The sequence below is a fragment of the Protopterus annectens genome, chromosome 8.part1 (assembly GCF_019279795.1).
Source record: "Protopterus annectens isolate FY-2018-M chromosome 8.part1, PAN1.0, whole genome shotgun sequence".
Classification (NCBI taxonomy): domain Eukaryota; kingdom Metazoa; phylum Chordata; order Ceratodontiformes; family Protopteridae; genus Protopterus; species Protopterus annectens.
In genome coordinates this window covers 235,093,553-235,120,969 of record NC_056742.1, presented here as the reverse complement: position 1 = coordinate 235,120,969, position 27,417 = coordinate 235,093,553, and the positions used below count along the sequence as shown (strand labels likewise).

The 27,417-nt window shown below is 43.9% G+C and overlaps 1 protein-coding gene across 2 annotated transcripts in view; it reads left to right on the top strand.

The window, feature by feature from the left end:
- Nucleotides 1-27,417, top strand: part of TK2 (thymidine kinase 2) — a 402,342-nt gene that overhangs the window by 152,265 nt on the left and 222,660 nt on the right. For both annotated transcript variants that reach the window (XM_044081822.1, XM_044081821.1), the window contains exon 5: nucleotides 3,770-3,859. In XM_044081822.1, coding sequence (XP_043937757.1) covers nucleotides 3,770-3,859 — 90 coding nt within the window. The remainder of the gene's footprint in view (nucleotides 1-3,769; nucleotides 3,860-27,417) is intronic.

The window sequence follows — 27,417 nt, the reverse complement described above, 5'->3', positions numbered from 1 at the left end:
AAATGGAAGCGGTTTTGCTCTTGGAATGAGAAAAAAGGCCAGGACCCTAGAAAACTGAACTTGCCTCAGGTATTACAGTATCTAGCTGAGCTGCTGAACAGTGGACTTTCATTTTCTTCCATAAAAATCCATGCCTCAGCCATTTCTGCAGAATTCAACACTGATCCTCCTTTATTTTCTCACCCACTCTTACGACAGTTCCTCAGAGGGGCTAAGAATATAAGACCACCAAGGAAACAACCAATACCAGCCTGGGATCTTAATTACATACTAGAAAAATTAACATTGCCTCCTTTTGAACCAGCTGCCACAACAGATTTGCAATACTTGTCCTGGAAAACAGCCTTCCTTCTGGCTGTCACTTCAGCTCGTAGGGTTTCGGAACTACAGGCCCTCATGGCGGTGCAGCCCTTTCTCATCTTCCATCAGGACAGGGTTTCCCTTCATACCAACCCATCATTTATGCCTAAAGTGGTATCCAGGGTAGCTTTAAATCAAGCCATACACCTACCTACCTTTTACCCCAATCCTCAAAACAAAGGGAAAAGGCTGCTACACTCTTTAGACATCCATAGGCAGCTACGTTATTATTTGGACAGAACAAAGTCCTTCAGGAAATCAGAACAACTCTTTGTGTCCTATGCTGTAGGGGCTCAAGGGAAGCCAGTTACCAAGCAGACTATTTCAAAGTGGATAGGCCACTGCATACGGTTTTGTTATTCCTATCATGGGAAATCTGTTCCTACAGGCATCAGATCACACTCCACCAGGGCCACAGCTACCTCTACAGCCTTCCTCAGAGGAGTTCCTACCAAAGATATTTTGGAGGCAGCCACTTGGGAGTTCTGTACATACCTTCACAAAACACTACCACCTGCCTTTATATTCCAAAACTAGAGCAGGCTTTGCCACTGCTGTGTTGCAGGGCATTCTGGCTCAACCCAGTTCCTCCTAGTACCTACCACCCTGTGCGTAGCTTTGGGACTCTACCCATCTGTGATTACTGCAGCTGTATGCACGATGAACATAGTACAGTTTTGTACCTACCATAAATGTAGATGTTCGAGTGCTAATACAGCTGCAGTACAGGTTTCCCTCCCTCCTTCCCCACTTGGTAAAGGCATGGGGCCTAACCCCCTCTTCATACAACCTGACTGGGTTATCCTTCTATGGTTTATTTGCTTGCAACTACTGATTTTGGATTATATTGCATTGCATGTATATACATATAAACATAATTTATGTATTGCCTTCCTTCTGGGGGCACCCGACATCTGGGGCAAGAAAGACTGAAGAACATGGCATCGCTGTGTCTTATATACTCCGGCCTCACTGACGTCAGGAGAGAAAGCGACAACAACCGACGCCGGACCTAGACTTTGGAATTCGGCCGACCGAGGACCCGCCTGACGGCAGAGAACCCATCTGTGATTACTGCAGCTGTATTAGCACTCGAATATCTACATTTATGGTAGGTACAAAACTGTACTTTTTCCTCCTTTTTTGATATTTTTATATTTGGTTTAAGATTGTTAAATGTTTATGTAGTAGTTTTACATCTGATTATTGGTTATGGAAAATAGTTCTCCATGTCATTGTAGGATAATGTAGGTCACTGACGGTGTTCTAACTAGTGGTGTTGCTGCTAAGGTGACATAGAAGGGGGGTGATAAGTTAAAGAACTGTAGTTTTTGTGGTGTGGAGTGTAACTTGATTGAGGAGTACTTCATGCCGAAAGTTTGTTTTTATGACCCCATTTTTGAAAGACTGACTTATGAAAATAGGTGTACCACCTCTTTGGTTAGTAAGCAGGTATGAGTGGAAATAGTTGTAACCATGTATTTGTGGAGTGTAGAATGTTTTTTAAACCATGTCTGTGTGAGCAGATATATGCCATTTCCTTCAAAGAAAACATAAACGTCTTGGCAGTTTTAGTTTTTGTTTAGACTCCAGATGTTGATGAATCCCACTTTCACCATATTGTTATCAGATTTTAACTTGGAATATCCATAAAAAGTCACTGAGGAAGAAGAGGTCTGTTCAGTACTCAAGCTCCATTTGAGGAGAGCGGTTGACATAATGGTTAAGGTGTTTATCTCACAGAAAATAAATACAGGGTTTGATTCTTACTAAGGGGAAATTGGTTAGGCTTAAAATGGTCCAGAAGGGCAGCTAGCCTAGTACTTGACTATCAACCTATGAATCTCTTTCAAAGCAGGTCTGGGTCCCACACTTTTCTTTCCAAGTGGAGAGATGCTGAATCCCCATGGATCGACACTGATCTAAGCCAGTAGTTGAAGCCTGTAACCTTTTTTTGCATATTTATGTGTCATTCACTTTGAAGGATGGCAGACAGTTAACTTCTGCATTTTGCTCACCCTCCTTTTCAGTTTATGGTTGCTGTGTTCTTCCCCGTTTTGTCTTCTGGCAGTTTCACTAGTGGGGTGTCCAGAAGACTGACCTGCCTTCCTCGACTTTTCTGTTTAATTGTTTTGTTTACATTTCATCGGTAATAGAGAACATGTTTTAGGATGCTAGTTGTATGTTCTTGTTGCTGCTTTGCAGCTATGTTGATTGTGTACAATGCTGTTGTGTACAATGCTGTTATATCAGGATATCAGTGTAAAATTAGAAGTAGTAGCAGTTTTCCTCTTCCTAGTCTGATTAGCCAAATGCATCTTTTGTATTATAATCATTCTGTTTTACCACCATTAAAACGGTTTTATTTTACCAGTCAGGCTTTGAGTTTCACTGCCTCTATGTTTTAGTAACCGTGCCTAATAAATGTGCTTCTGTCTTTGTTTATGATTTGCAATTTTTATCATATGCATTTTTTCACATGCTTTCTTTATGTTGTAGTAACAGTGCATAATAAATGTGCTTCTGTCCTTGATTATGATTTGTCTTTTTTATCATATGCATTTTTTCACATGCTTTCTCTGAGAATTTCACCTGAGCTCTGTGTCTGCCCAGATAAATCTCGTTATCAGAATATGCAATATATAAAAATACATAAGGGAAAATGTTTGTTTGAAGAATATGTATTATTTATACACCAGTGTATCACAGCAATTCATAGTGCTCAGGTTTTTCCCAACTAACAGTTGCCTTAGTGCAGTGGAAAGATGGCATCACAATCTTCAAAAAGATTTATTACTGAATGTCGTCATACATGTATAACACGTATCACAATGTATTACCATAAACTCTTAAAAGAGTAAGTGAAGTAATTGCACAGTTGTTAATGACATTATATTTGCTTGATTTGTTCTGCAAAAGCAATATAAAACTAATAAAAGTATAACACCAGAGTTAATCAAAAGTAGTTTTACTGTTATGGTTATAGTTGACATCTTGCTTGTAGTGAAATGTTTTTGTGTATGTCTCGGTGGCTAAAGTACAGCTGTTAAACTGTCCAGCTCTAATTAAAATTAATCTTACAACAAATGCTTCTGAATGTATTTAGTGTGAATTTTTAAGGCAGTATGGCTCCCACTAATTTTTATGCCTGCCTTTATTCTGAATGCCCTCAGCTTTGATATGGGATGCTAATTTAAGCCATTTCTTTATGCTTGTTGAGTAACCCATATGAAAAAAAAAATAGGGAGCTAATTTCCTTTGTTTTGTAATCATTTAAATTTCATATCACACCAAAAAGGCAGAACTAATACTGATACAGTGCTGTTTCTTGTCATTTTTTATGCTATGCTTCTGTTTTAATGTATATGTGATCATGTGTAGCAAATACTTGTTTTTATTGTTTTAACAGGGTTTGATGTATCAGGATCCGTCAAGGTGGGGAATCACATTGCAGACATATATCCAATTAACCATGCTGGATCTGCATACTTCAACGCATGTAAGTTTTTGTGTCTAATCCATAAAGGGCAAACTCTGTGTGTTGTATTATGCAAACATTCATTTGGTGACTACTAGGTGAATTCATTTTCAAATTAAATTAGGTAAAATGAGCATTAACTGATAGTAGAATTTTTTTATATACTAAATCTGCACTCCATGCCTCACTTGTTTGTATTGTTGTAGTAGTAAGTAGTCTTTCTCTTTGCTGCAGGCTTCTCTTTACAACAGAAACTCACACACACCTCTTTTTATCTCATTTTAATTATGTTGCTTTATCATTTGCTCTGCCACTCTCTGTAGTATCTTTTTTCCTTTGCTTTCTACTGTTTCAGTAAAAAAATCTACACAATCTTCCATTGTGACTACAGTGCCCATAATTTTTAACTGTTGTTAGAGCTCATGCAAATATATCTTTGTATCATTTTCTTGGTTTATCCATGAAGAAATATGTATTTCACAGTAACATTATTGCTTTCTGACTTGTGGCCCCTCTGTTTTGTAAAGGGTTACCACCCACAATGTGAAATGTGGGAAAATAGCTTTTACTCCCATCAAGTGGAAAGCAGTAGCAGGGCACATTGTGTCAGAATCCTCTGAATGGAAACTGGTTCTTGGGACTTGGATTGTCACTCCTCTGCTGAGGAGTAAGCTGGTGCTTGTGCATAAAATTGAAAATCACTAGTTAGATGTGACTGGTCTTACCTGTGTATATTTGTGTTATAGAACAAGATTTGTGGTTTGGGGGGGGCTTGTTTTTTTTAACTGCCTGTAGAGGGAAGCCACTGTTACATCTGGGGATGCTTCCAAAACCCCACATGCATATTTTAAATGTATTGTTTGTCCCAGTAGACAAAGAAGATCACATCACTGTGATCCTAAGATGCATTTCATATTCATATTATTCAGTTTAATTGGTGAGTGTGGGTGTAGTACACAAAAGGGCCTCACGGAGACAGATGCCTAGTGTCAAAGCCATGGCCTCAAGCTCAAGGCAAAAAGTGCATTGTCATCCCCTTTGGTAAAAACTCTGCACCCATGAACTACCACATAGGTGGTAGTCTACTTAACACCAAAAGTGAGAAAAGACCTTGGGACACAGGGGGACAGTAGTCTCTCCTTTGATAATCACATTGCCACAGTAGTCAGGAAATCCTTCTACGTGGCACACCTTATCACAAAAGGTTTCTCATCCAGGAAAAAAAAGAGGTAATTGTTCCCCTCTACTTGTCATTCATTAGACCCATTATAGAGTACAATGCCCCTTTTGGTATGTACCTCACAAGACATCTACAACAACTGGAAAGGCCACAGAAATACCTCACAAAGAGGATTACTGGCCTCAAACAGATGCCCTATGCAGAGCGTCTCAAACAACTCCAGCTTTACTCTGTCACATATCGCCTACTCAGAAGCAATCTATGCCTAGCATACAAAGCTATGTCAAACCCAGAGCTGTTGGACAAGCTCCACTTAAAAAATCCCAATCCCTCCGAGCTGCACACTCTAGGGACCTAAACCTTGTCACTACAGTAAACAGAACATGCTGGAGAGATAGATTCCTGTCCCAGAGACTTCCCGTACTCTGGAACAAACTACCTATCTATACCAAACAAAGCTCCTCATTAGCACTCTTCAAGAAAAATCTTGATGTTTGGATGGGAAATAGGAAATTCACCCTGGGGATCACCTCTGTGGCTCTGCTCGACAGGGGCACAGGAAAAAATGTTCTTGGGTGGCGAAAGCCAGGGTACCTTTTTGGCTAGGCTTATGTAGGCCCTAGGGCCAATAGTCTAGTACCTACCTATGTAGTGCTAGACAGGCTTTCACCTACTTTGGGGATTTCAACACTTATGTGAAGAATGCTGGCTATACTTGGAGGAGTGGCTTACTGATTGTACCCAATTGAATTTCAGTACTAGTCACAGATCATCCACAATAATCACTAATATTCAAACATGGGGGTGCTCATGAGTGCACTACTAAACATTTTGGTCTAAAGGTCAGTGACAGTTTTCAAACATGTCTTCAGATTGGAGGCTGTATGTTCCTGAAACTTCAGGTCAAGAGTGGTATAGGGATGTCACCTGATCACCACTTAGTGGGTAGTTTAATCGAATAGCTGGGTAAGGCATTTGACCCTGGGAAACCCAAACATATGTGCTAAGGGTTTCCTGGTAAGTCCAACAGATGTATCTTTGTGGGCTGAGCCCAATTCCCACTTCTAGTATAGCTTATCCCACATACTGGAGGACGATGGGGATACATGAAGTCTAGATGGAACCTGTTCAAGACCTGAGTAGGTAAAGCAGCAGCAAGTAGATATGGCCAAACTCTGGTCAGACCTTATAGTGACAGTAAATCCACCACTAGGTGTGGTGCACAGTAACAATGAGGGAAGCCATTATGGCAAAGAAAAAAAAACTTCTTTGCAGTGCTAATGGGAGTGTGTGTGTGTGTGTGTGTGTGTGTGTGTGTGTGTGTGTGTGTGTGTGTGTGTGTGTGTGTGTGTGTGTGTGTGTGTGTGTGGGGGGGGGGGGGGTAGTTCATAGTCTTTGACTGAATGGTGCAGACAGGTCAGTGAAGCACAGGAAGGCAGCAGCTACTGCAGTCACCAAAGTGAAGACCTGGGTTTTGGAGATGTTTGGAGTGGCCATGGAAACTAACATTTGGATGACCCCTATAGGGCATTGGCAAATCATCCACTGGCTCAGGACTGTGGAAGGTTATGCAGCATTTCTTCTTCAACAGTGGCAGAGAAGTACTGGCTTTGACTGAGAATATTAGCAGGAGGTGAAAGGAACACTTAAGCTCCTGTACCCATCAGGCACTTTCTCTCGTGAGGAGTAAGTGCCAAAAGCAGCTGGAAGGATTGATTCCATTTCTGTAGAAGAGGTTATTATGGCAGTAAAACAGTTTATGATAACAAGGCTTCAGGAATGGGTCAGATTAGGCCATAAATGCTGCTTGATATTCTTGGTGTGTCGTGACTATAATCCCCTTTAAGTGTTGCATGAAAGGTGAGACCAGAAGCTCTGAACTAGTAAACCAGGATTGTGACCCCCATTTTCAGAAATGAGGAGAGGATGGTGTTTTCCATTTCCTCAAGGATTGCATTCTTCACTATCCCTGGAAAAGCCCACAGTTGCTTACTGGAAAAGAGGGCTTGTCCAGCAAATGAACCTCTAATTCAAGTGGAGCACTACTGATTCTGTCTAGGTTAGAATAGTGAGTCAGCTCGTTATCTTTGTGTGGCTATGAAAGGAGTCGTGGGAGTTCAGCAGTACAAACTACATGTGTTTTTTGGACCTGCAGAAGGCATATGAACATGTACTATGTAGCTCCTTGCTGGGAGGGGCTATAGAAGTATAGGGTCTCACTTTTTATTGCTCTGTGGTATTTTGTCCCTTTGTTAATGGAGTGAGATTGTGTCACCATTCTCAATTTTGTTAAGATCATTCATGACGGATAAACAACTCTGCCAAGGGATTGTCTCTACTCTCGTGTTTTTGTAATTTTCATGGACATACAGTGGATATAAAAAGTTTACACACCCCTGTTAAAATGCCAGGTTTTTGTGATATAAAAAAATGAGACCACAATAAATCATTTCAAAACATTTCCTACCTTTAATGTGACCTATAACCTGTACAATTCAATTGAAAAATAAACAAATCTGTTAGTGAGAAAAAATATAAAAAATGTACAATATGCTGGTTGCATAAGTATGCAAACCCTTAAACTAATACTTTGTTGTGTGTGCACACCCTTAAACTAATACTTTGTTGAAGCACCTTTTGATTTAATTACAGCATTCAGTCTTCTTGAGTACACACCTGCCATCAAGTAAAGAGACTCTGATTAACCCCAAAAGTTCAGCTGTCCTAGTAGGATTTTCCTGACGTGTACTCAGTTGCCTGCTACAGAAAAAGCCATGGTTCTCAGAGAGGTTACAAAGCATCAAAGGGATCTCATTGTTGAAAGGTATCAGTCAGGAGAAGGGTACAAAAAAATTTCCACAGCATTGACAGTCATCAAAAAGTGGAGAAAATATGGGATAGCAGTGACGGTGCAAAGAACTGGACATCCCTCCAAAATTGATGAAAAGACAAGACGAAAACTTGTCAGGAAGGCTGCCAAGAGACTTACAGCAACACTGAAGGATGTGAAGGAATTTCTGGCAAGTAGTGGTTTGGTTGTATACTACATGTGACAACAATCTCCCATATTCTCCATATGTGTGGACTATGGGATTGGGTTGCTAGACAGAAGCCTTTTCTTACACAGAATAACATCCAGGTCCGGCTAAAATTTGCAAAACAATACACCAGGTCTTCCAAAAGCATGTGGGAAAATGTGTTATGTCTGATGAGACCAAGGTTGAACTTTTTGGCCACAATTCCAAAAGGTACGTTTGGCAAAAAAAAAAACACTTTACATCACCAAAAGAACACCATCCCAACGGTGAAGCATGGTGGTGGCAGTATCATGCTTTGCGGTTGCATTTCTTCAGCTGGAACTGGGGCTTTAGTCAAGGTGAAGGGAATTATAAACATTTCGAAATACCAGTCACTTTTGGCATAAAACCTTCAGGCATCTGCTAGAAAGCTGAAGATGAAGAGGAATTTCACCTTTCAACACGACATTGACCCCAAGCATATATCCATACCAACAAAAGAATGGCTTCACTAGAAGAAAAGAAGTTTTGGAATGGCCCAGCAAGAGCCCAGACCTAAATCCAATAGAAAATCTGTGGGGTGACGTAAAAAGTGCTGTGCACAAGAGATGCCCTCGCAATCTGACAGATTTGGAGCACTTTTGCGAGGAAGAGTGGGCAAATATTGCCAAGTCAGGATGTGCCATGCTGATAGACTCCTACCCAAGAAGACTGAATGTTGTAATTAAATTAAAAGGTGCTTCAGCAAAGTATTAGATGTGAAGTTGTTCAATCTTACCGTTCATTCCTTATTGATGGATTCGTTGCCGATCCCTTGGCTCCGATACGGCCAATTGCAAAGCTCAAGATCTTCAAATAGCTCGAGGCCAAGTCCCTATCCCATGATGCACTTGTGAATTACCCCACATCTAGTTTGCCGCTGCAACAGATCGGAGGTTCTGATTTAGCTCGGACCAGATAAGCAATTTTTTCATTAAAATCTTCTAAAAAAGTTTTTTGCTGGTTAGTATAACAGATAGTTAGGATTGTTTATAAAGCTCTTATAGCTTCTCAGTGTATTTTCCCTTCCCATTTGCTGTTTTTGACATAATTCTAGTTGGCCTCGTTTAGGCCTAGTTAGAAGTAGTTTTCCTACTTGGTGTGGTCTGTCTAGCCTTCGGTTTTTCAGATAAGGCTTAGTACAGTAAACCTTGGGTTATATAGATTAGGTTATTGTTTCCCTTTTTTCAGCTTTGTGTTATTCAGTGACCTTTGTCACATTTCTTAGATAGTTTTAGTAATGTAGATTTACTGTGTGGTCTTTCTAGCCTTCTGTATTTTGGATAAGGCGTAGTTTTTTATTACTGTTAAAAATTTACAGTAAACACTACTTATTTTAGATAAGGTTGTTGTTTCTCAGCAGCTATCTGTTTTGCATAGTCTGCTTGTGTGATATCACATTTATATTCGTCATATTGTGTGTGTGTGTGTGTGATTTAGCCTGCTTGTGTGGTATTTTTTTCTATTGTGTGAAAAATTACTGTTGTAATTTTTTTCGTAAAATTTTTCTAACAGTGCTATGGCTGACCAAGATAAGCACCCTAAGTCTGGCTTCAAAAAATGCCCAAAGTTTGGCCAGAAAATGTCAGTTACAGATAGCCACATTAACTGTGTTTGCTGTCTAGGGGCTCTGCATTTGCAAGACAGTTGTGCCATTTGTCATTCCTTCTCCTCTAGGGTCCTGCAGAAAAGGAAGAGGAAACTGATCGATAGAGGCTTTTTGAAGCCTTCATTTCAGGAAACTTTGAGTGACCAGGATGGTTCCAGTAAGTCCTCAAAGTCTTCCAAGACATCGGACTCAAAAAAAATCCAAGACGTCGTCGACTTTGGCTCCACTGCCCTCGGAGCCGACAGTCTTTTCTTTTCGGAGCCAGTCCCCAGTCTTGGAACCGGTCTCCGAAGCGCCAAAGAGTCCTATTCTCCAGTCGGTACCACCTTCTGTATGATCCTCTCAATCATTTATCAGCCTGTCGGATCTGGACATGGATCGTGTGGTACAGAAGCTGTTGTCGGTACCAACATTAGCCAAAATGTTATTGGCTTCGACCCAAATGGCTTCGGAGCTGAAGACCATTGCACCAACTCTTAGTATTTCTCCTCCGAGCCATGCTGGTCCTTCTTAGCCGGAGGAGGAAGACCTAATATTAGTGAAACCCTCGGAGCCGACGCCTGCTCCATTGTCTTCGACTCCGTGTACTCTGACGTCCTCGGTGCCTATCAAGGACTCTAGGAGCCGAAGCTCTCTGGTCGGGTTCGGGGAGGATAGTTGGACCGACTTGTCGATTCCGACTTTGCCTCTCGGGGCCTCGGCTCGGATGAGCTCGGCTCCTACCTCAGGCTTGGAGCCTACTGTCCCGATGCCGGGGGCGTCGATGGTTTCTTCGGATCCGTCGGCTCCCTTGCATCGGAGCAGGGGTGCTTTCAATGCCATGAGGAGAGTCATGTCTCCTAGGACATCCTCGGCCTCTGGTCTGCCTTCCTTCTCCCCTAAAGTGCCTGTATCTGCTTCTGTCTCACACGTCCTGACCAAGCGTAGAGACCTAGAGCCTCAGGAAGCCCCAATGGGTGACCCCTGCTCTTCCGAGACCTCACCACAGGCTCCCACTGATGAGGTTCCCAGGAAGAGATTGTGCAAGAGGAAACACCTAGACTCCCCACAGGAGTCTCTCACATTGGATACTGACTTAGATGAGGATATCTCCTGCGCTGAGATACCCGAGATCCTTGGGCAGAGGCGAGACTGGCAGTCCAAAACCCCTACTGAGGATGAGTCAGTTCTCCTGAAGGCTTTCGAGTCTCAGCCCTCCACCTCTTGGGTGTCTCCCCCCTTTGACGAGCTGATGCAGCTGGTCTCACGAAGGGCGTGGGAGTCTTCGGATACTATGGAGCCTGTCCCTAGGAGGCCTAATAAATTCATTTCTGCCCCACTTGACAAAACATTCTTAACTAAAGGTGTTCCGGGTGATGCCATGGTGATGACGGCAGCCACCAAGAAGGAAATGGCTGAGACTTCCTCATCTATCCATCCTCCTAACAGAGACTCCAGGATTATGGATAGATATGGGAAGCGCATGTTTAGTTTAGTGACTTTTCTCTCTGTTCACTGAACTATTTAACCCATTTTACTAGGTTGCAAAGAGATCTTATTAAGGAGTTGGGAGATAATCTTCAGGGTACAGTAGCTGCAGGAGTGTCCGACAAAGTTGCTGCCCAGCTTGCTACCCAAAATTCTATTGTCATCTCATCCATGCGCCTTGTATCCTATGCAGCTGATGGAACAAGTAGGGCAGAGGGTACAGGAGTTGCTCTTAGGAGACATTCCTGGATGCGCTTGTGTTCCTTTGCGGAGCCCTTCAAGTCATCCTTCGTGAACAGTCCGTTTGATGGCTCATCCCTTTTCGGGCCTAAAGTGAAGGAAACCTTAACCAGGTATGAAGAGGACAGAAAGACTCTGCCGTCGGGATCCATTTTTCCACCCCTATCCGACCCTACCCTAAAGGTCAAAGGAGAGGAAAAGTGTGGTTTCGAAAAGCCCAAGGAGCCTTTCGGGACACACGTGGTGAACCCCCCTACAGGGGCAGAGAAGGGGGTAATAATGGAAGACGCCTCCCTTGCAGCAGAGGGGGTCCGCAACACCAGGGTGACAGAGATCACTTCTCTGGGAAGCCCAGCCAGCACTCACGCGAGGAGGCCTGACTGTCCTGCTCTAGAGGCAGTTGGGGGTCACTTTCTGTGTACCCAGATGCCTGGCTCAAAATAACAAAAGACAGCTGGGTACAAAGTATCATTTCCAGAGGGTATTTCATTCCCTTCGCCACCCCCCCCCCCCATCATAAGAAAAATCCTGGACGTTCCACCAGTTACAGGGAACAGGCAACAATAGAGGTCCAAATGTTGCTAAGAAAAAGAGTCATCCAGCTAGTCCCTGCAGACCAGACAGGATCCGGAGCTTACTCGAGATTCTTTTTGGTTCCGAAGAAGATGGGGGACTGGAGACCCATATTGGACCTCAGCAGACTTAACCAATACGTAAAGAAGGAGAAGTTCTGGTCTTACCTGCTTTGTCGCGAGGCTCTCAGAGTTTGGCAGTGGGCTGTTTCCACCCAACACCTTTTCTTGGCAACGCACATCTCGGGGAGATCCAACGTGATAGCATTCAAACTGAGTAGGGCAATCTTGTTGCCCCATGAGGGGTCCCTCAAGAAAGAAATTGCGGACAGGATATTCCACAGGTGGGGCCAGCCTTGCTGCGACCTTTTTGCCAGTCACATGAACACGAAATGCAGAAGCTACTTTGCCCTGATTCCCCCCCCTCTGGGAGAAGCCCCAAGGGACGCAATCATGCACAATTGGCCTCTGGGTCTCCTCTATGCATTCCCACCAATCCTGTTGATACCCAAGGTTCTACAGAAAGCAAAATCCCTGGGAAGGACCATCATTCTTATAGCCCCTTATTGGCCTTGTCAGATTTGGTTCCCCTTCCTTCGACTTCACCTTTTGGAGGATCCTTGGATTCTGGACCCAGTTCCAGACCTTCTGACACACCCATCGGGGGACCTTCATCCCTCTCTGCAGTCCCTGAAGCTGACAGCTTGGCTGCTCCAGTTCCCATCATAGCGAGGTTCCATAACCTTTCCAATGAGACAAAACGGATCCTTTTGTCTTCTCATAAATCTTCTACCAGAAAGCTATATCTTAGCAAATGGAAGAAATTTCCTATATGGGCTTCAAAAAATAATATTGATCTTTACCAAGCCCTTATGGCTTCCATCTTAGAATTCTTGACTATGATTTTTAACAAAGGAGCTGCAGCAGCAACAGTTCAGGTTCAATTGGCTGCTTTTTCTCATTTTCATCTTGGATTTGAAGGATTGAATATCATGTCTCACAAGTTATCCAAAGCCTTTCTCAAAGGGACTTTTCATATTAGACCACCTGTGAAATCTCCCTATTCTCCGTGGAATTTAAATTTTATGCTTTCTCGTATAATTCTCCCGTCATTTGAACCAGCTTCATCTTGTGATCTCAGATTTTTGTCTTGGAAGACCATCTTTCTGGTAGCTATTATTTCTGCCCGCAGGGTGTCAGAGCTTCAGGCTTTATCCATCAAGCCTCCCTATTTGATATTTCATGCCGACAGAGTATCACTTAGAACAAATCCCTCATTTTTGCCCAAAGTTTGCACTGATACCAATCTTAATCAAGTTATTGATTTGACAGTTTTCTTCCCCAATCATTCTAACAATCTAGAGTATATGTTGCACAAACTTGATGTTTACAAACAGCTCAGCTTTTACTTGGATAGAACAAAAAATTTCAGGAAATCAGACCAGCTTTTTGTTTCATTCTCAGACTCCAGGAAAGGGAGACCAATGGCTAAAACAACTCTGTCTAAGTGGTTATCTGATTGTATCACCTTTGCCTATTCAGCTGCCAATATGCCCTTGCAACACAAGATAAAGCTCACTCAACCAGAGCAGTTTCTACATCATCTGACTTTTCTGTCAGACTTCCCATTGATAACATTTGTGCAGCAGCCACTTGGTCAAAACCTCATACCTTTATCACTCATAACAAAGTTGACAAGGCCTCCAGGGACAGGGCCTCCTTTGGATCCACAGTCCTGAGAAATATACTCCCGTGAGCCACCTGAGATTGATGGTGCTTGGGATGCTACCCATCAGTAAAGAATGAACGGCAAGATTGAACAACTTCACATAAAGAAGTTATGTACTTACCATAACATTCCATGTGAGTTGTTCATCTCGCCTTCATTCTTATGTTCCTCCCTCCTACCCCCTCCTGGGCTGATAGATGACCGTGATGCTGGATCCATCCTGGTTATTCAAACCTTCTATTCCTTTCTCTGGGAGTGAAAGAATGACATATGGTATTAGTATACTCAGCAAACAAGATCGGAGGTAATTCACAGGTGCATCATGGGATAGGGACTTGGCCTTGAGCTATTTGAAGACCTCGAGCTTTGCAATTGGCTGTATCGGAGCCGAGGAATCGTCTCCGAACCCATCAGTAAAGAAAGAAGACGAGATGAACAACTCACATGGAACGTTATGGTAAGTACCTAACTTCTTTTTTAAGGGTGTGCACACTTATGCAACCATCTCATTGTATGTTTTTTATTTTTTTTATATTTTTTCCCCTAACAGATTTGTTTTTCAATTGAATTTTACAGGTTATAGGTCCCATTAAAGGTGGGAAAAGTTTTAATATGATTTATTGTGTTCTCATTTTTTATATCACAAAAACCTGGCATTTTAGCAGGGGTGTGTAAACATTTTATATCCACTATAATACATATGTAGAGTAGAGGTTTACTTAGTATCTGTTTTAGGGAGAGGATTGCATCTTTGTTTGCATATGATATTGATTGTTCATCATTATATCACTGTTGAATTAACCTAAGCTGTATGGGACATGTCCTGCCAAGGACTGGGCAACTAGCCAGCTTCTAAAGGTTTAGGGCACCTTACACAAGCTATAACCACTGTACAGCTTAAAGAAAGCAGTGTAAAGGCAATCATTAGGGTGCCAAACCTTCAGAATTTTCTTGTCTTTGAAGTGTGCTTTTCCCTGCATGATTCAAGTGATTGATGGCCAAGTAGTATTTCTTCAGGGCTGGATAGATAAATACCCCATTGGGGACTACCTTCCATTTTATAAATTTTTGTGAGGAAAAGTTTTTGTTGTTGTTTTATTTTCCTTTTTCGGTCAGAATTTATTGCTAAGGGCTAGGGAGAGTCCTTTTGATTGTTGTCCCTAAAATAATTTACCACAAAATTTAATTTTTTAGTTAGTTGGTAAGACCATCTTATCTAGACTTGTCTACCTGCTTGTCACTCTTTTTGGTACAGACATGGATCTGGTCGCTATTTCTTGGTTGTTTGCTCTCTAATCCACAAGTAAAGCTGCACAGGAGGCTTCCATTTTGACCCTAGCTTTCTCTTCATCTTAGCCGCTGATGAGTGACTTTGCTGTGACAGTAGCAGGTTACTTGGAATGCTCATCAGTTTCTGTCATTCCCTCTGGTGTTGCTCCTTGGGAAGCTGTAAAGGACTGAAAGACAGGCACATCCACTGTGGCTGTTTGGTTCTCCCTTGCTCAAAGAGGATAGGCATTCTTGTCAGCAATGGAGGAGGGAGAGGATGTTGCTTCTTCACAAAGCTGATATGAGAAGCTTGATTCCCAGAGAAAGGCTCGCTTTTCAGGGCAGTCTTTTTCTGGGGGTGCAGGGGTTCTGAAGAAAAGAAAACATAAGGTTTTTTCTTCACTTGTCTCACCTAATTTATACAAGGAGGATTTGCCGGGCTTTGCTTAGGGATTATTTAAAGCCTGTCAGTCTTTGTAATGTGAATCTTCAATTTAAAAGGAAGGATTTTTCTGTCAGTTTCTGATTCTCCATCGTAGAGACAGGAATTAAACTTAAGACTGTGTTTCTCAACTTCCTACAACACAGAATGGGGAATCTAATTCCTATGTAGTTTTTTCTTCAGATTCCCCATATGAAGAGCTAACTTTTTCTGATGCTATTCAGGCAGTAATATCTTTTTCCAATGCTACTGCCAGAAATAAGGAGTTGTTTTAGTAGGATCAAAAAGAAATAACAGTGCCAGCAAAGATATGATGATTTGATACAAGTGGATCTTTCTCAACTTGCAGTTATTCTTCCTGTTTTGCTAGCCTTATATTATACTTTCCTTGCAGCCAGCAGTTTGCCTAACAGTCAGCCACCTGCTCCACGAAAGTCTGATAAATTATATGTTCCCCACAATTTTCTTTTTTCACCCCCCCCCAAAAACCAGACCCCAGAGTACTTTCTCTGACAAAAAAAATCTTCTGCCAAGCACCTTGTGGCAGCTAACCCTCTTCCTTCTGACAGAAGTGGTAACACATGTAATGGGTTTGGGAAGAAAGTTTATACTTCTTCCACCTCAGCCATCAGAATAGTCAATTGTCAGGCTCACAAGTATAAATTTTTGCTGGAATCCCTTGACAGTATGCAAAAGGTAATTGCTAGACTCCCCTCTTCAGAGACTAAGGCTTCTCTGAATTCTTCAACATCTTCTGTGTCTCAAAAACCCAAATACCCTCTAAAATGATGATTTGATATTGCTGATGCTGTTTCTAAAGCAGCTGCCACTGGGTAAGTGAGGAGAATATTTGCTTAAATGCAGTAACAGAATTTACTAGAGGATGTCAAAGCTGAGCACCTGAATGTCCCCCTGGATAAAGAGGTATTATTTGGCACTTCCTGTTCTGAGGTCCTTAAAAGATTTGATGAAAGAGGAAAATTAATTCAAGGGGTTACCCAGATTTTTCAACTCTCCATGCCAAAGTATAATAGGAACTTTCCTTCAAGTTTAGGTTCCTTTTATAAGAAATGGGTAAACAGTCTCAGCAAGGCACAAATAACAATTAAGAAAGCAATGGCAGGGAGGTTCAGAAAAGCAGGAAAGGTCCTCTAAAAACCAAGGACGGTCCAGATGTTCTTCGTGTTTCACTGTTGCAGTCATTACATTTGGGTAATCCTGCTGGCAGGTTGCCCTCAGTCGGCCTGAATTCCAAAGTCTTGGGTCCTGCATCGGTTGCCCCTTCCCTGACGTCAGGTCATCAGGGGTATAAAAGATGCAGTCGACGCCATTTTCTTCAGTCTTTCTTGCCGCGCGGTGCCCGAAGCAGAAGCAGTTCGCAAGTGCCGGTCGTCCGACTCCAGAGATTTTCGTGTTCGAATTTCAGATCTGAAGTCTTCATTAAAGCTAAGTACCCCTTTGGGGAAACTTTTTTCTTGCTCCAGACCGATGTCAGAAAAAGTTAATAATTCTATTTCATGTGGAAAGCAAATACCTCATAAGGACTTTCATTCTTACTGTATTCCTTGCCTAGGCCCTGACCATAATGTTTCAGGTTGTCTGTTTTGTGCTAGATTCAACCAACGCACTATTAAGCGTCGGTATGATTTTGCATTAAACTATTTTGGACGCAGGTTTAATTATCCAGAAATGTCGTCGAATAGCCATCCGACTACCGGAGTTCACAAAAAACGCAAAAAAAAAAGAAAAAGATAGACAACCGAGGACCAAAACCGACGACGGAACTTCTAAGCCAGTCGCCGGTTCTCAGTGAGGCGCTTTCGCAGCTCCTTACGCCCGCTACTTTAGAGTCGCAGGCCGCTACCGACTCCCACGTGGAGTCTGCTATGCCGCTGGAAATTCAAGGTATTGGAACTTCGGACACTGTTCCTTCAGATGGGTCCGGAGCCGCTGAGCAGGCACCGGTTTCTGCAAATGTTTTCAGTCCTAAACATCTATACATTAAACTGACTTCAAAGACTAAAGCACCTTCAAAGACAAAGAAACAAACTCAAGAGCCATGTGGATAGGCCTCCATGCCCAAAAAACAGATGCTCAAAATGGCCGAAGACTTGATTACCTTGATCAGGGTTTCCCACCCCCCTCCTGATAAGAGGCCTAGGCAAGAGACAGACTATGAATCTTCAGATCAGGTTTCTATTTCTTCTGATTCCTCTTCTGATCAGGAATATTCTCTTCCCCCCTATGAGGATTCTGATGCTGAAGAATCTGTTCCTTCAGCTTCTCCTCCTGAAGACTATTCTTTTGGGGAAACCTTGCATACCATGAGGGAGCACTTCCACTGGGAGAGCCAAGCTTTTTCAGAATCTAAAAAGAGGCTCAGGGATTTCCTTTTACTACCTCAACACAGGCCTCTAGCCATTCCACCTGTGTTAGACATTGTAGATGATGTGTTTTCAGAGTCTAGTCTGACCCCTGACTCCTTACCTCCAGCTCCTGTTAAGCCTGACAGATATTACAGGGTTCCTGACTCTCATAAATTCCTTTTCAAAAACCCAGCTGCAGACCCAGAAACTATTTCACAGGGTCCCAAAGGGATTAAGGCTTCTGCTGCAAAAAACTCTACCCCCCTGACAGAGATTCTAGGGCACTGGATAGATGGGGAAAAAAGGTTTACACATCTGCTACCTTGGCTATAAGGGCCTTAAACTGTCAGTTTCATATGCTCAAATATCAGCAACATGTCATGGCATTGCTTAAATGTTGTTAAACTCTGAATGTGCAGAAAACAAGGAAATGCAGGATTTATTGCATGCAGCTGAACAAGTTGGAAAGCATACTTTGCAATGTGGTTTTGATTCTCTGGAGGCCTCCTGCAGGGCCGCAGTTACGGGTTCTGTCATTAGGAGGCATGCTTGGCTAAAGGAACAAAATCTGCCTGATCATGTCAAAGTTAAATTATTAGATGCACCTTTACAGCATGATATTTTGTTTGGTGTTAAGGCAGAAGAGGTGTTAAAGAAAATGGAGGACAAAGCTAAATCTATGAAAACTGTCAAAGATTTTTTACAAGTACAGCCACCTAGGTTTAGTAGACACTAGCCTACAAAGAATTGGTCCTTTCCTGTGTCTGACAGACCTCAAGGGGGCAGATCCAGACGTCTTAGAGGCAGATCCCAGGCGCAAGGTTCATACAGGTCAAAGCAATGGGGTGCTTCTACCGCCAAAAGTGGAGAAGACAAATCGCAACCTTACAGGAAATGGTCCGAATGACTTCCCCCTGCCTGCGCCAAGCACTTATCTCCTGGCAGCACCCTTAGGGGGAAAAATAGCACTTTTTTCTCAAAATTGGCACATTATAACCCAGGACAAGTGGGTTCTAAACATAGTGTCACAAGGCTACAAGTTCCACTTCCATACTCTGCCAAAGGCAAATGGTTGGCCAGATCTGCCAAAAAATCAATGGGCAGAGGCACAAAAACAAGTCTCATCCCTCATGGACAATGGGGCCATTCAACAAGTACCAGAGCAAGAGCAGAGATGAGGATTTTACTCAAGACTGTTCTTGGTACCCAGAAAGGGCAAAGCCTGTAGACCAATACTGGACCTAGCTATTCTAAACACATTCCTGGATATACTAAAATTCAAAATGTTGACCTTGCAGCAGCTTCTGTCCATACTAGGCACGAAGGCTTGGCTTGTGACTTTAGACCTAAAAGAGGCATACCTGCATGTCCCAATCAGGCAATCATGCAGAAGATACCTCAGATTCAAGGCTGGCTCAATGCATTACCAATTCTCTGCACTGCCCTTTGGCTTATCTACTGCTCCCAGGGTCTTTACAAAGTGCCTGGCACCAGTAATTGCATTCTGCAGACAAAGCGGAATACAAATATATCCTTACTTGGGCGATTGCCTAATTCAAGCAGAGAACAAGGACATTCTTCTACAGCATCTGGCGTTTGTGAAAAGACTTCTAACATGCCTAGGGTACACAGTCAACGAAAAGAAATCAAAATTAGTATCCTCTCAAGAGATAATATTCCTGGGTGCAAGCTTAAATACAACTGCCCAGATGGCTTATCTCACGCCAGACAAAGGCAACTGACTACCTATTTCAAAATAATGGCAACAAAGGCCCAGTTATCTGCAAGAAAAATTCTGCAGGCTTTGGTCTTCATGGCATCCTGCATCCTACTAATTCCATATGCAAGACTGCATATGAGAAACTTCAATGGTACCTAAAAAGTGTTCGGACTCAACATTGCCACAACCTGGAAACAATGATTACTCTCATTCTCTGCCTGCAACAGGAGTTTCGATGGTGGGCAAAGGCTTATCACCAGAACAAGGGACAGCCATTCACATTACCCCCAGCCAGGCAAAACCTAACAATGGATGTATCAGATTATGCCTGGGGGGGCCCACATGGCAGGAAGATGCATTCAAGGCACATGGTCCACAAACCAAATGCATCTACATATCAATCAAAAAGAGATGCTAGCTGTTCAAAATGCCTGACAGCCTTCAAGGACCTACTTCATCCGGGACAACTACTGATAAAGACAGACAACACCACGGTCATGTGGTATATAAACAAGCAGGGGGGCACACATTCTTACCCCCTTTGCAGACTAGCCATGGCTTTGTGGGACACAGCATTGACTTACCAAGTTCATCTGCAGGCGCAATTCCTGCCAGGAAAGGAAAATACTCTGGCAGGCGAACTAAGCAGAAACCTCATGGATCCCCACGAGTGGCAGCTGGATCCACAAGTCTTCAGCATGATAACAAAGAAATGGGGATGCCCGGACATAGATCTATTTGCCTCCCCTCACAACTACCAACTAAAAAGATTCTGCACAAGTACTTATCACAGACAGGCATGGAAAGTGGATGCCCTATCTTTCAGCTGGAAAAACCTATCAGTATATGCCTTTCCTCCACTGCCTCTCCTCCCCAAGGTACTCCTAAAGGTCAGACAGGAGAAGCCAAAGATGATACTGATTACCCCAGACTGGCCCCGCCAGTACTGGTATCCGATCTTAAGGAACTTGTCTCAATGCCCAGCCTGGACCTTACCTCAAATACCTTATCTACTGTCCCAACAAAACAATCAGATCCTGCACAGCCAACTCAGGACTCTAAACCTGGCAGCATGGCGGATAATGTAGGCATACAAAGCACACCTCTCAGTAAAGCTGTGATGGATGTCATTTTGGAAGCCAGAAGGCCTAGTACTAGAAAATCTTATGCTGGAAAATGGAAGAGATTTTGTACTTGGAACCAGACACAAGGAACTGATACAGCTGTGCCAAATATCCCTCAAGGTTTTGCAATACTTAACTGAGATGCTGGACAAAGGCCTATCTTTCTCATCAATTAAAATTCATGCCTCTGCCATTTCAGCTCATTACAATACACAGCCACCAATCTTTTCTCATACTTTATTAAGGCAGTACCTCAGAGGAGCCAAACACTTAAGGCGTCCAAGGAGATCACCAATACCTGCATGGGACCTCAACTATGTCTTGGAAAAACTCAACCTGCCTCCTTTTGAGCCAGCGGCTACTGCTGATATAAAGTTTTTATCTTGGAAAACAGCTCTGCTCCTAGCGATAACTTCTGCAATCCAGTATCAGAGCTACAGGCACTCATGGCTGTGGAACCTTTTATCATTTTTTATCCAGACAGGGTCTCTCTGAGGACAAACCCAACATTTATGCCTAAGGTGGTGTCCAGTGTGGCCCTTAACCAAACTATTCATTTGCCAACTTTTTATCCAAAATCACAGAACAAGGGGGATAGAATTTTGCATTTGTTGGACGTACACAGACCGCTTAGATTCTATTTGGACAGAACCAAAGTTTGCAGGAAGACAGAGCAATTACTAGTGGCATATGCTGCAGGATCACAAGGAAAGGCCATCTCCAAGCAGACTATTTCAAAGTGGATCGGCCACTGCATTAATTTCTGCTATTTACAGCATGGCAAGCCAGTGCCTAAGGGCATTAGGCCACATTTAACCAGAACTGCAGCCACTTCAGCAGCCTTTCTCAGGGGAGTACCAACCAAAGACATTTTCGAAGCTGCTACTTGGAGTTCAGTGCACACATTTACAAAGCATTATCATCTGCCACTCTGCTCTAAATCCAGGGCAGGCTTTGCCACTGCAGTTCTGCAGGGCCTCATAGCCGCTCCTAATGCTGTTTAGCCCCAGCCTCCCAACCATAGCTTTAGGACTCTACCCAAATGTAATGACTGCAAAAGTGAAACACGAAGAACATAGTACAGTTGTGTACACTTACCATAAATGTAGATGTTCGAATGTATTCACTGTTGCAGTCCAGGTTACCCACCCACCACCCCCCTTATTTCTGCTGGAACTTATCTTTCCTTCTCTGATTTATACAACCTATGTGGTGTATTTGCTTGTAGATGAAGGTAAAGTTTATATTGGTGCACGTGTTTACATATATACATATAATTTTGACTACCCTTTAGGGGGCACCTGACATCTGGAGTAAGAAAAACTGAAGAAAATGGCGTCGGCTGCATCTTTTATACCCCTGACAACCTGATGTCAGGGAAGGGGCAACAGCAACTGACGCAGGACCCAAAACTTTGGAATTCAGGCCGACTGAGGGCAACCTGCCAGCAGGATTACCCAAATGTAATGACTGCAACAGTGAATACACTTGAACATCTACATTTATGGTAAGTGTACACAACTGTACTTTCTAGGTCTTCACTTCCCTCTGTGGCACCAAATAACTTAAGACTTTTGGGTTCTAAGAATCCTTCAAAAAGGCTACAACTGACAGTGGAATTTTCCTTGTCCTTTTCAGGGAATTTCTCTGCATCCATCCAGTCAAACCTCCCTGTTTCCACCTGAGATCAAATGGTGTCTTGTGGGGTTATAGGAACTGTTCCCTCAGGTCAAATAGAGAAAATATTTTATTCAAGAATCTTACTGGTGCCAAAGGAAGAAGTAACCTGATAACGTGTCCTAGACCTTTCATTTCAAAACCTTCACATAAAAATTCCAACATTCAAAATACTGTCTCTGCAGTCTCTGTTGTATGTCATTCCAGTTCTCAGTCTTCTAACTCTGCATTTAAGATATTGATTATCATCACATTCCAATTCTTAGAGATTTCAGATTATTTTTATGTTTTCTTTGTTTGGTTCATATTTTCAACTCTGTGCGTTACACTTTGGATTGTCAGCAGCTCTAGTAGTGTTTACAAAAGTGCCTTGCTCCTGTAATAGTGCATTGCAGGTTGCAGATTATTCACATTTTCCAATATTTAGACAACTGACTTATTTTTGCAGGTTCTTTTACAAGTTGTCAGGAATATCTGGCTTGGGTAAAAGATCTTTTAACCAGTCTGGGATTTCAAGTGAACATGGAGAAATCTTCTCAATCTGAAGTAGTTAACTTCATTTGATCATCAACCTGTGGGTTCCGGATCCAATACGGATCCGAACCAGCAGCTTACCAAGCTAAAGATCCAAGCTCCTCCCCCTTACCCATACTACACTGCAATCTCCTTCCAGTTCTCAGATATCATTTGCTGCGGCTTCGGCAGCATGGGATTCTTGAGCTCCAGGCAGATATAGTTAGTTTGTTTAGCAAACTTTCGATGTGTGGTTTGTGTGAGTGTTTAAATAGTTAATCCCTGTCCTTACATTATCCTCGGGCTTTGCGTTTAAAAAAAAAAAAACAGTAGTAGAGAAGGAAAGGTTTATAACTTTCACCCAGTGTAGGCCTCCCCTTCCCACCCTTTGTGTGTGTGTGTGTGTGTGTGTGTGTGTGTGTGTGTGTGTGTGGCTAGTTAGTGAAATATGTCAGAGACACAAAAGCCGACGTTTTCTAAGTGCACAGAGTGTCTCCCTAAGCTGTCTTCGGCCGATGGTCACACTCTGTGCGTGGTTTGTCTAGGGGTTCCTCACCTCGGGCTGCAAGATATGTGCAGCATTCAACCCCTAGGCCCTACGCGATCGCAGGACCAAGCTGATTCTGGCGGGTCTTTTACCTGCAGAATCAAGCACCTCTTCTGCAACGTCTTCCTCAGCCACGGCTGTGGCTGTTCAGGCTTCCGACCCTCCTCCCCTGTCTGGGACTCCCACTCCCACTTCCAAACAGGGCAAGAGAGAGGCCAGGAAGTAGAAACACAAAGAAAAGGAGAGAGAGGGAGAGAGAAAGAGAGAGATAGAGACAGGGAGTGGGGTCGCAAGAGACAAATGGACTCTGATCCATCGACCCCCGGTAAAGTGACATAGTTGAAGTCCATAGTACAGATAAAGTTGCTGGGCCATCTTCCCTCGCCGTTCTCCCATGATCTCCCCCTCCCAGAGGAGAGAGGGCACTGCTGCCTTGAGGGGTTGTCATCGCATTGGGCCTCCCGGCCGGTGTCGGTGGCGTCCTCAAGATTCACATGGAGCCTCTCTGAAGCTGACATGGACTGGATGATGAGAAGGTTCCTGCAAACTCAGTTGCAGATGGGAGTGTTGCTGGCTCCTCCCCCAGCTGAAGCAGGGAGTTTGGCTCCGACATTTGCCCCGATAGCTCCTTCTCTGATCCACCCTCGGGTTTCGGAGTCCATGGATCCGAGGAGCCCCAGGGTCAGGGGGTCAGTGCCGATGGTTCCTCCAACCTCAACGCCGGCCAGGCCCTCGAGTCTGTCGGATCCACTGTTGGATCCGAGCTCTCTCAGCCGAGGTCTGGACGTCGGATCCGAGGTGATGATTGTGTCATCTGCCCCGTTGTGGTCGGGGCATACCATCCCTCTGGGTCTGGCTGTTCCAGCCTCAGCTCCGATCCCCTCGTCGGAACTGAGGGGCATGGCTACCTGCCCCACCAGTTTTCAGGGAAGCCGGTTCCCCTTTGGCTTTCGACATTGTGGAGAGGGTTCTCTCTGGGGGATCGAGACCCCTCACTCTTTCCTCGGAGTCTGCCCCTGCTCCCACGCAGCGGAGTTTGTTTTCCATCATCCAGTCCTCCCAGGGACAGCCTGTGTCCGTTACGCCCCAGACGGTTTCACTTGAGGAATATGAGACTGTTTGTGAGCCGTCCATGGAAAGTCCCCCCGAGAAGGCCCCTTGCAAATACCAGTGCAAGAGGAGGCACATGGCTCCCCCGAGTCCCTCACTGAGGTTACCAACTTGGAGGAAGGGGAAGGTTCCCCCAGATCGCCCGCCGAAGACATCTCCTTCAGAGACTTAATGGAAATTCTTCGCCAGAGAAGGGGCTGGTCCATCCAGAAACCTTCCTCGGACGAGTCGGTATTTCTGGAGGCATTCGCAGGCCCATCTACTTCTTGGGTGTCCCCCCTGGATGACCCTCTGGTGGACCTCATTACCACCAGAGCTTGGTAGGAACCGGACACTGTAGCCAATACCCAAACAGCCAGACAAAGAATTGAGCCCTCCTGCTGACAAGCCCACTTGGAGTAAGGGTTCTCCAGTTGATATCATGGTGGTGGTGGCGGCCACCAAAAAGGAGCTAGCCCAGGAAAGTTGCTCGATCCATCCTCCGGACAAGGAGTCTAGGGCGAAGGATCATCTTGGAAAGCTGATATTTGCTTCAGCTACCTTTGCTGTAAGCGTGCTGAATTACATGGCCCACGTAATTAGACTTCAGCATGACCTTGTAAAAGAATAAGCGGAGTCTCCCCCGGAGTCCATTTCGGCTGAGGATAAATGGACATTCTCGGCTCGTATGGCCATTCTCAAGTCTGATGTCCTTCAAGGATGCATCTGCAGTCCTTACAAATGGGTTGTCCTGTCGTCAGGCAGCCCTTCGGTCGGCCGGATTCCAAAGTCTGGGTCTGGCCTCGGCTGGTGTCGCACTTCACCCGACGTCATCTCTGCTGGTCTTCGGGTATAAAGGCATCAGCCGACGCCATTTTCCTCAGTCTTTCTTGCCGCGTGGCCGAAGCAGAAGCTGTTCGCAAGTGCGGTCGGTCAGATCCAGAGATTACTACTACCGAATACTACTTGAAGACTTCTAAAAGCTAAGTACCCGTTGGGGACTCTTTCTTGCCTCAGCCGATGTCAGAAAAAGTGAATAACTGTTTAACTTGTGGGAAACAAATACCTCATAAAGATTTCCACTCTTACTGCTTACCTTGGTTAGGCCCAGACCACGGCGTAGCAGCTTGTTTAGGCTGTGCTTCCATCAACCGATGAAAGCTTAGACGTCGGTCGGAGTTTGCTGAACAGTTTTCGGCTCAGATTTTGTACATTATGCCGTCGGATCCTCCGACTACTCAAATTGTTAAAAACGCAAAGAAAAGACCGACACTCGCGGTCAGCGGTTTCGGCCGAAACCACGGTTAAGCAAACCGCGAGTGTCTCGGTTTCGGCCGAAACCGAGCAAACGGGTCAATCTACAGCCGAATCCAATACTACTACCGAGGCCCCTTCTACCCTAGTTGAATCGGCCTCTGAAGTTTTGCCTACTAATGTGGTTTCTCCAGAATTATCGGACACCATCCCTTTGGATGTCTCTACCCCAGCACGTGGTGCTGCTAGGCCTCCTGCAGCCATGTCTATAAAGGCCTTTGCCAGGGCTAAAGCAGCCAAAACTGCTAAGTCTGTGCCTGTTAAACCCCCCTCTCACAGGCCCAGTTCCAGTTCCCAAATGCTTACTCTGGCAGAGGATCTCATCTCTTTAATAAGGGGATCCCAATCTCACCCAGACAGGACCTCTCAACCTCCAGAAAAGAGACCTAGAGCAGAGCCCCCTGAGCCAGTGTCCTCAGATGACTCTTCTGATGATACAGACAATACAGATCATCCAGAGGCTCCTTTTTCTACTTATGAAGATTCCGATGCTGAAGAATCTATTCCTTCTGCCTCTCCACCAGAGGAATTTTCCTTTGGGAAACCTTACATGCCATGAGAGAGCAATTCCAATGGCAGGGACAAGATTTCTCAGATTCAAGAAAAAGGCTTAGGACATTTTACACTTACCGCAACATAGGCCCTTAGCTATACCTCCAGTTCTTCCTGTTGTGGATGATGCATTTAATGATGTTTGCACTGCTCCTGATACTTTACCTCCAGCCCCTGCCAAGCCCGATAGGTTTTACAGGGTACGGACACTCAACACCACTTATACAAGGCTCCCTTTGCAGATCCTGAGACTATCTCACAGGGCCTAAGGCAGTAACTTCAACCTCAGCGAAAACCCTCTCCCTTCTGAAAGGGAATCCAGGTCCTTAGAGATGGGGTAAAAGTATACACCTCTGCTACTCTCTCAGCTAGAGCTTTGAACTGTCAGTTTCATATGATTCAATACCAAGAGTTTATGCTTGATCAGTTAACTAAGAAACTGTCCTCTGATGATTCCTTAGATAAGAAATATGTTGTAGAAATGGTGAATAACATTCAGCAGGTTAGTAACCATTCTTTAAAATGTGGCTATGATGCACTGGAGGCTTCATTTAGATCAGCCATGACTGGCACAGTTATAAGAAGGAATGCATGGTTGAAAGAACAGGTCTTGCTGGATCATGTTAAAGCAAAGCTATTAGATGCTCCTATGGATAAGGTCAGTCTATTTGGTTCTCCTGCCCAACAAGTAATGAAGAAAATGGAAGAGAAGGCAAAATCTGTACAAACAGTTAAAGATTTCCTACAGGTTCAGCCCCCAAGATTTAGCAGGAAATGGCCTTCCAAAAATTGGTCCTTTCCAGACTCCTCTAAAACTCAGAGAGGCAGGAATAGGCGTTCCAGAGGCAGAAATCAATCCAGAGGAGGTGCCTACAGGGGACGCCAGTGGCAAGGCAATAACCAACGAGGCACAGATACAACCACTGCCACTGCAACAGGACAATCACAGTGACTTGGCTCTCACACCGCCTACCAGGGAACAAATAGCAGCACCCTTAGGCGGAAAGTTAGCCTTATTTTCAAAAACTGGCACTATATCACAAGAGACAAGTGGATTTTGCAAACTATAGACCAAGGCTACAGGTTTCATTTCCACACCTTACCAGTAGAAAG